The 9,184-nt window shown below is 53.5% G+C and overlaps 1 protein-coding gene across 1 annotated transcript in view; it reads left to right on the top strand.

The window, feature by feature from the left end:
• Window positions 1-251: 251 nt before the first annotated feature.
• Window positions 252-9,184, top strand: part of CRYBG2 (crystallin beta-gamma domain containing 2) — a 37,946-nt gene continuing 29,013 nt past the window's right edge. The window contains 4 exon segments of the mRNA XM_079114179.1: window positions 252-349; window positions 3,809-4,014; window positions 5,687-6,381; window positions 7,431-7,552. Of these exon segments, the coding sequence (XP_078970305.1) occupies window positions 294-349; window positions 3,809-4,014; window positions 5,687-6,381; window positions 7,431-7,552 (1,079 nt within the window). The 5' untranslated portion in view covers window positions 252-293.

The following is a 9,184-nucleotide window of genomic DNA, read 5'->3' as shown; positions in this document are numbered from 1 at the left end:
AGACTGTCAGACTAGTAATCGGAAGGCTACTGAGAGGGTTGAAGCACTGGGGTGGGAAAGGCCAGAGAGGGCTGCCTAGGCACTGGCACCGCAAGTCAGAAGAGAGAGTGTGAGGCTCAGGAGGACGGGTGGGTGTGGGAGTGAGGGGGCTGGTGTTGTCAAGAGGTAGAGTCTGAGGTTTGGTAGAGTCTGAGTGTTCTTGGCTACTTGCTGTGTGACTCTGGGTGAGTTCCTTACTTTCTCTGAGTTTCTGTTGATCATGGGATTAATAAAACCAACCACACAGGCTTATCATGAAGATTAACTCAGATAAAGCTTCTGAGGCCCCTAGCACAGTGCCAGGCACGTGGTAAGTAAACTGCTCATGAAGGGAGCTCTTTACTCTCATCCTTGGGATAGCCTAGGCTCACCCTGTTTTTATCCTCTATTCTAGGATGTGGGGTTCTTGGCTGTAAGTTTATAGAAGAAGCTATTTCAGGAGAATTTAGCAAAAAAGGGATTTATTTACAAGATTCTGGAGAAGCTTACAGAAATTCTGGGAGTACAGGAGAGCCTGGCTTTTGGAGCCGGATGGATCAAGGGAGGCTGGGAGCAGCTAGGGCCACTGCCCAGGACCAGCCCTTCAGGGGCTTCGCAGGCTCCTCTGAACCCCTCTCCTCCTCTGCCCTGAAAGCCAGATGTTCCCTGGAAGCCTGGAAGTGGAGTCTCCCCTCACCTGGCACCTAAGGGCCAGTGGCTTCTGATCCACAATATGGGTGGGGCATCTGGCAGGCCTGGGCCCTGCGCCGGCATTGTGTGCTGGGGAGAGGGTTGGAATGAGGCTCCTGGCCATTCTGGCTTTTAGAGTGGGAGATTCCTTCTGTCTCCCGGAGACTCCTGTTGCAGGGAAGGTCCAGGTGCTGTTTATCCAAAAAATCCTGACACAAGTGTGCAGGGGAAACAAAAATGAGTAGGTAGTGGTCCCTGACCTTGAGATGCTCACAGACACACAGGGGTCAGTTTTCGGGCAAATGACCATGACAGTGATAGAGGCCATGGTGGAGTAGAAGCCCTAGGGCTGAACCGGCAGAGAAGCACCACCATGTGCCCCTTGACCCTGGCTGTTCCAGGCCACCTGTGTGGCATAGCTGAGGTGCGGTTCGATGGACTTGTTGGGACTGTGTCACTTTGGACCAGATTTGAACCTTGGATGATGCCCCAGGGGTGACATGCCTTCTCATGCTCATAGGGTTAATGAAACTAATGGGCCTTTAAAGCTACTTCCTGGCCTGGTTCAAACTTTTTGTTGTTGTTGTGGCACCCCAGGGGTGCTCTTGCCACTGAGCCACATCCCCAGCCCTTTTCATCTCTTATTTTGAGGCAGGATCTTGCCAAGTTGCTGAGGCTGGCCTTGAATTTATGAGCCTCCTGCCTCAGCCTCCTGAGTTGCTGGGATTTTAGGCGTGCATGCCTGACATGCCTCATACTCATTGTGTTGTGTCCTTGAATTATCTCATGCCCTCTTGGGGCCTCAGCTTTCTATCTGGATTTGAGATAGAATTTCCCAGAGGATCAGGAGACGTAAGAAAGGACATTTTTTTTTTTTTTTTTTTCGGGGGCAGACCACGTACCTGAGATGGGAAGATGTGGTTGTCGCATCCTGGGTCTCTCCTGTGAGATCAGTGGCCTGCCTCCCCATCTCAGCGCATACCCTTCTAAGTTGCCTACTCTTGTCTCTGCTGGTTCCTGTCCCTGCCTACAACCATCTCTCCTTCTTTTGCCACCATCTCTGCCTGTTCCTGACCCTACCTGTCACCATCACTATCTTCTCTGTCATCATCACTGCCTGCTTCTGTCTCAGCTTGGCCCTCATCTCCAGAAGGACCCCAACTCCAGCCTTTGAGCCCTGGTCTGTCCTTCTGGGCCATCCGGGTTCTCTGAGAACAGAGATAGCACTGTGATCACCCCACTACACACTCACACTGAAATGCCAGTAGCTCAGTAAGTACACTGTAGACCAAACCCCACCAAGTCGTCCTGTAGAGTCACCACAGGGAGGCAAAGCCTGGGGAGGGCTCCCCCGTCAGGTCTCAGGCCCCCAGGCCTGCCTGCCCCCCTCTTTTATTTGAGGTAACTTCAAATGCAGCATCTTCCTGTCATCTCTCACACCCACTGGGGCCTCAGCCACAGGCAGCCTGCCTGCCTGCCCACCCTCCTTCCTCCCCAGCCGGAGAGGATGACTGCAGAGCCAGGCGGAAGAGCCACACAGGCTGCCTTCAGGTCATGGTATTTGCTTGTATTTGTTTTGAAACCTGAGGCAGGGGTGGGGAGGAGTGGGGAAAGAGGGTAAAGAAAAGGGGTTTTGGAGGGCTGAGACAATGGAGGGATGGTTTCAGGGTCTGAGGGGCGTTTGGGCTTGAAGGGCAGGGTAGTCACTGAGAGGCAGGAGTCTTGGGGCCTTTGCTGAACTGAGGGGATTCCTGGCCTGGAATGAAAAATGGCAGAGAACAAGGTGCTGACTGAGCAGAAGCTGTGCACTGGGGCATCTTCCTGTCTGGCTGGCCCGGGCTTCCTGAGGACCCTGGACTCCATCCCTCAGGCTTCCTCTCTGCTGAGGGATCTGCCTGCTGCAGTCTGAGTGACAGGACCCTGAGGTTTTCTCAGCTGTCCAGGAAAGCTGTCTGGGTGAACTCTGATGGAGGGGAACCCTTGCCTGGTAGAGATGTGGACTCCTCTCTCCACGGAAAGAGGTGGCTCCTCCATTCTCTGTGGCCCTGAGCAATCCCAAATGTTCCCTTGGAACTTCCATGAGAATCTTCCACTCTGTTCTCAGGCCACCTCTGCTTCTCACTTCTGATTGGTTAGTCTGCCCTTAATGCCACTTCCTCACCTACCAGGAGAGCATCGCTGGCTTCTAAATGTTAGCACCAGTTTTTACACATCAACCAGGCCAACACTCCATTTTAAAGATAGGGAAACTGAGACCAGGAGGGAGAGTGACCTGCTCATGGTCACAGGGCGTGTTGGTGGGACAGTCAGTCCTAAAACCCAGGCACCCTCCTGGAGCACCGTCCTGGCTCACCTTGACTCACCTGTCTTCCCAGCAGGTAGTGGGGATATGAAGGGAAAATCAGCTGCACAACTGCGTTGTCACCACAAGACCAGGACCCTGGGGGGAAAAGGGGGTTCCCTGTCTCTGGGCACAGACTTTCAGCTCTGCCAAGATGACCAGGTAGGGCGGGGTCCCAGCCTTCTCTTTGAGGCAGTCTGCTGCCAACAGGAGGTGGTGTTAGGAAGCAGAGGGGGCTTTCTGAATGGGCTGCATCCTTGCCTCCCTGGTCCTGATTGTCCCCTACTCTGAAATTCCAAAGACCCTGTCCCCATGCCCTAGGGACCCAGACTCTCTTGTGGGAAATGAAAAGGAGAAAGATTTTGTAGAAGGCTTGACTGGTGTGACCGTGGCCTTGGGATTTAGTGGGAGGAGGCTCAGGGCCATACTGTGGGGTTTAGTCTTTGATGAGGATTTTCCCCAAGTTCACCCTGGTTTCATTCAAAACAAAGAGTAGATGATTTGAAATACACCAGGGACTAGGGTGGTCAGGAGTGGGGGGTGGGGAGGGAGAACAGGATGGGGAGGGGGAGGGGAGGGTGGTCTGGCAGTGGGTGAGAAAGTGCTTTGGATGAGAGAAGGGGAACCATTTGAATGACAGATATGGGGGTGGCAGCGTCTTAGCTTCTTCTCTTCAGAAACCAAACTAGAGGTGGGACCACCCAAGGGACCCACAAGTCCCAGCCTCCAACCTCAGGCCCCTTGCCCTCTGTCCTCCAGGTCTTCTCGGACTGCAGGCCCACTTCCAGGCACAGTGGATGCTCGTGGCCTGTCCTCTGCCAGTTGGCAGTGTCCCTTGCCGTTGGTACCAGCTGGATCTGCCCTGCTGGCCTGCCCCCAGGGCCTGGACCTGTATCTGTGTGGCCTGCAGCCAACATCCTTGGGCACGGCCCCCCGGGGTCTCGGAGAGGACTCCTGGAGCATGAGTGAGATGGGGCGGGGGCTGAGCTGCACCTTGGGGGAGGGTTGGGTGTGCAACCTTAGCTTTGGGGATGAGGGGAGGGGACTCCGTGTCACTGGTGAGGACAGAGCCTCAGGCACACATCCAGGTTTTGGCCTAGGGGTCTGACTGCAGCTGCAGGGACTTTCCAGGTGGGGATACCTGAGCCACAGGAGCTTTCATTGGCTTTCTTGGACATGAGCAAGGAGCTGGTGTCCTTGAAGTCATGGGGAAAGGGCTTCGTCTGCCCCGAGAGTTTGGACTAGAGGAGTCTATTGTGAGACAAGAGTCCTGGGCTCCCGGTCATGTTTCTGCCCTTTCTAGTTCCGTGACTTTGGGCACACCCCCAGGGTCTGTTTCTTCATCCATAAAAGCAGGTCTCATTTTTACCTGTGACTGAGACCTCTGGGAGGGCAGGGACTCTCCTCCTGTGTCCTTTATTTCTGGGACAGAGCACAGAGTGAATCAGCACAGTAAAATTGACTGTGTGAACAATGAGGATCCAAGCAGATGATCTACTTTTAAATATTCTTTTCTTTTTTGTGTGTGTCTTTCTTTCTTTTCCTTACTGTGGAAATCCAGGGCCTTAGCAAGTGCTCTTCCACTGAGCTGCGCCCCAGCCCTAGCATGTCACTCTTTATCACTCTGGCCTTCTCCCTAGCCTGTGGTATCTCGGTCTCCCTTGCGAGCTGTTCTACTTACCTCCTAAATATCTTCATGTTTAGAGCCCTCCCCTCCTCTCCTCTCCTCTTCCTTTTCATCTTCTCCTCCCTTCTCTTCTCTTGTCTTTCCTTTCCTCGCCTCCCATCTTCTTTCACCCCATTCTCTCCTTTCTCTCTTCCCCTCTCCTCTTCTCATCTAGAGTAACACTGATAGGATTCTTCACAACAGTGGGCCTAGTCTATTTCTAGGCCACTCAATACTATAACCCATTGTGCACTTTAAATGTGACTAGTGCAGCCTGGCACAGTGGCAGTGCCTATAATCCCAGTGACTCGGGAGGCTGAGGCAGGAGGGTTGCAAGATCGAGGCCAGCCCCAGCAAATTAGCAGGGCTCTAAGCAACTTAATGAGACCCTGTTTCAAAAGAAAAAAAAAAAAAAAAAAATAGGACTGGGGATGTGGCTCAGTGGCAAAGCGCCCCTGGGTTCAATTTCCAGTAACAAAATTAATTAACTAATAAAATAAAATAAAAAATAAATGTGACCAATGCAGATGAAGAGCTATTTTATTGAACTCATTTTAATGTCAGTTTAGTCCCATGTGTCCAGGAGCTGCCACTGTGGACACAGATCTGGCATCACCCTATGTGATCTCATCTGGGCCTGCGGCATCCAAATTTCTGATTCCAGCTAGGCTCCCTCCTTTGAACTACAAACCAGCTTATCCGACTGTCCACTTGACTTCTCACCCTACATATCTGTTAGGCTGCTTGAACTGTTTTCTCTCCCTGAAACTGTCAAGCAGGAATGCTAGCAGCTTCCATTGGCAGGTGCAGTAGTGGAAAACGGAAGCTGGGGGAGGGAGGTGCCTTCCCAGGTGGCTCCGCCCAGCTCGCAGCCTGGGGTTCCTGTCCAGCCCTGAGCAGGGCAGGTCTGATGTGGGACAGACCTTTATCCCAGGCTGTGGGGGCTTGACAGTCTTCTCTTTTCTGCTCAGACCACCAGCCACCAGGGCTGCAAGCCAGTTCCACTGATGACGAGAGACTTGCCACCAAGTACCACCTGAGCAGGAATGAGATGGGCAGCCAGCCAGAAGGAACTGGCCCGGGGGGCCCCTGCCCATCCTTCCCTCCTCACAACAGCTCCTCCCCAGCCCTCTGGCTGAATGGAAAGAGTCCTAGACCTTCGGTGTTCTGCCCCTGCCCGCCTGCCGCCCCCATCTCCAAGGAGCTCCTACTCAGCCTCCACCCCTTCTATCCTGGGTACCCACTTCTCCTGCCTCCACCTTACCTGTTCACCTGTGGGGCCCCACCTTCTGTCCAATGTCCCCACCTCTTGATGTTGCCCCAAAACACCTCTTATCCCACCATGGCTGCACCCAGCTTGCTGAGGACAGCCAATGATTCTGGGCACCACAGTCCCCAGGGGGACACCCTGCTTCTCTACCCTGGGGCCTTCCAAGCCTCTGGACAAACCCTGCCCTCCCAGGCTAAGGATCCAGACCCAGGAGCTGCCCCCGCCTCCTCCTCGGGGAAGAGGTGTGCAGGTGTGGTAGCTCCAGTGAAGCGGGTCCCTCTGGGCTCCCGGGCAGGCACAGCCACACTGCCCTACCCGCTGAAGAAAGAGAACGGCAAGATCCTGTATGAGTGCAACGTGTGTGGCAAGAGCTTCGGGCAGCTCTCCAACCTCAAGGTATCTGCTCCCGGGCTCTGCTGTCCCCCTCAACCCTTCAGTCCCCGCTGACCTCCCCTCCGGGTTCTAGAATCAAGTCGGAAGTCATGGTGGGCAGCCTCTAGGGCCATGTGACCTTGGAACTGTTGATCTATCCGGGTGGAGAAACAGGATAAAATCGTCGACCCCGTCCTGTTCGCTCTAGAAGACTGCCTATGAGATCTCCGTTAACCAGGGAAAAATGAGGCTGCGTGGGCAGAATTTTCCAAAGGTTACAGTAATACAATGGTGGGGTTAGCTTTGATATCTGTCTCTCAATGTCTAGTGCAAAGCCCTTTCCTGGACATCCATTCTTCCTGGATTTCCAGTTAAGCCTATTTATTTATTGAAGGTCAGATGAGGGATGGCTAGATTTGGGGGAGTACACCACAGGCCTGACTGCCAACACTCTTCAAGGGGGATCCCATAAATCAGTTCTGGTGCTGTTGGCGTTAACTACATCTTCCAGCAGGGGGCGCACCTGGCCTTATCTCTGTTGAAAAGATGGGAAGCTATGCCCAAATTGGCATCCGCTGAAGTTGAGAAAAGTTATGGTTATTGGGGAACAGCCCTGCTGGATCCTCTAGGGCAGTTTTTAAACTTTATCGAGCCTCAAGTCACCTGGAGAGCTCGTAAGCCTGTGGATTCCCAGGCCTGCAGATTTTGAGATTTGGACTCAGCACTGCTGCGGGGGTGGGGCTGGGGGGTGAGAACCTGCATTTTCACGTGCTCCCAAAGCGATACAGATGCTGCGGGTCTGTGGATCATATCTGAGCAGCAGCGCTCCAAGATACCCCTGGGCTACTCCAAGATACCTGGCCTCCTTTCCTCTGCCACGTCCCCTGCAGGGTGGTAGGAGGGTCTTGGAGTGACTGCCAGCTTCTGAGGGAGGTGATGGAGAGGCGAGGGGATTGAGAGACCCGGGTATCAACAAGGGGTCCTTCAGGGATGTGGGAAGAGATGTGGAGAAGACCCCAGGTAGCGCTGGGGGCTCTGGGCAGTTGACAGCATTTATCCCGCACCTGGCTCAGGTCCACCTGCGTGTGCACAGTGGGGAACGTCCATTCCAGTGTGTCCTGTGCCAGAAGAGCTTCACTCAGCTCGCCCACCTGCAGAAGCACCACCTGGTGCACACTGGAGAGCGACCCCACCAGTGCATGGTGAGACCCTCTTTCCCTAGGCCCTGGAGGGATGGCACCTGAGAAAAAAGAGACAAGAAAGGAAGTGGGGGGGGGGGGGTGGCACTAGGGGAGCTGCAGGTGGGATGAGACTGAGCCCTGTCATCTTGGCAGGAGTGATGTCAGAGGAGGGAGTTGAGATGTATGTTTGTGGAGGAAGAAGAGTAAAGTTAGGGTCCTGGAGAATGCATACCCATTCCCTACCTCCTGGGGTTGCTGATCAATGTAGGTCCCTCCTTCAAGTGTGACCCCATCCCTTGGGAGGTCAGAGGGCAGGAATTCTCTTCTTTTTTTTAAAAATATTTTTTCAGATGTTGATAGACCTTCATCTTACTCATTTATTTATATGTGGTGCTGAGAATCAAATCCAGGGCCTCACACATGCTAGGCAAGTGTTTTCCCATTGAGCCACAACCCCAGTTCCTCCTCTCCTCCTTTTATGGGGCAGAAATGAGTGTGGTGGCTATGAGTCTAGGCTACAAAGTCAGATTACTTGTGTTCAAATCCTAGCTCCTCCTCCAATTTGCTGTGTGACTTTTGACTAGTAGCTTCACTCCTCTGAGCCTTTGCTTTCTCAGTAGTTTTGTATTAGTACCTAGTTATGCTTCCCTAGGACCTCCTGGGGAAGACTATGCGAGATCAACTTCTGCCATGTTTAGCCCCCAGTAAATGTTAATTACATCCACTGTAATTAACTGCAGTCTCACACACAGGATTCTATATGATCAACTCATTCAAGCTGCCCTAACTATGAGGTTAGGAATTAATAGTCATATGTTACCAATAACCAGAGGAAGACTCAGAGAAAAGTCACTTATGCAAGGTCACACAGGGCTGGCCGTATAGCTCCTCACGTCGAGTACCTGACTCTCATGCTGGAGACCCAGGTTCGAGTCCCCAGCCCTCTGAGATTGTGCAAATACCAAACAAACAGGTGCACTGCAAGGTCACACCAGAAGTAAAGAAGATCACTAATCCCCATCTGCTTGGCTCTAGTGTGCCAGTGGATTCCAGGGAGAAATCACTAGTGAAGGCTTCCGGGCCCACACTGACAGGGAGGTGGGTAGAGGGGTGTTTTCAAGATGGGGAGGGGGAGAGACCTGAGCCAACCTGAGGGCAGGCCTGATGCCCAGTGCCCATTCCCGCCAGATGTGCCACAAGCGCTTCAGCAGCTCCAGCAACCTCAAGACCCACCTGCGCTTGCACTCGGGAGCCAGGCCCTTCCAGTGCAGTGTCTGCCCAAGTCGCTTCGCCCAGCACATTCAGCTGAAGCTGCACCACCGGCTGCACATACCCCGGCCCTGTGGCTTCACTCACACCCACCTGCCCCCTGGTCTCCTTCCTCCTGCCTGCCTTGCCCATTGGCACCAGGGGGCACTAGATCTTGTAGTGGCATCATCAGAGAAGCAGATGGCCTGGGACATGGACAAGGCCAAGGTGTCCTCAGCATCCCAGGGAAGTAAGGGTAGCCAGCCTGAGTGGTGGCACCAGAATGGCCCTGGGAAATGAGCAGGGGCAAAGCAATTAAAGAATTTTCTCAGTGATGAGGTGGGGCCTCCTGAGTTTCTCCAGTGAAGGGGGAAGTCGCCATGCATTTGCCAGATCTT

This window comes from Sciurus vulgaris, assembly GCF_902686455.1.
Source record: "Sciurus vulgaris genome assembly, chromosome: 1".
Classification (NCBI taxonomy): domain Eukaryota; kingdom Metazoa; phylum Chordata; class Mammalia; order Rodentia; family Sciuridae; genus Sciurus; species Sciurus vulgaris.
The sequence above is the reverse complement of the archived record's forward strand: the minus strand, read 5'-3'. Positions and strand labels throughout refer to the sequence as shown.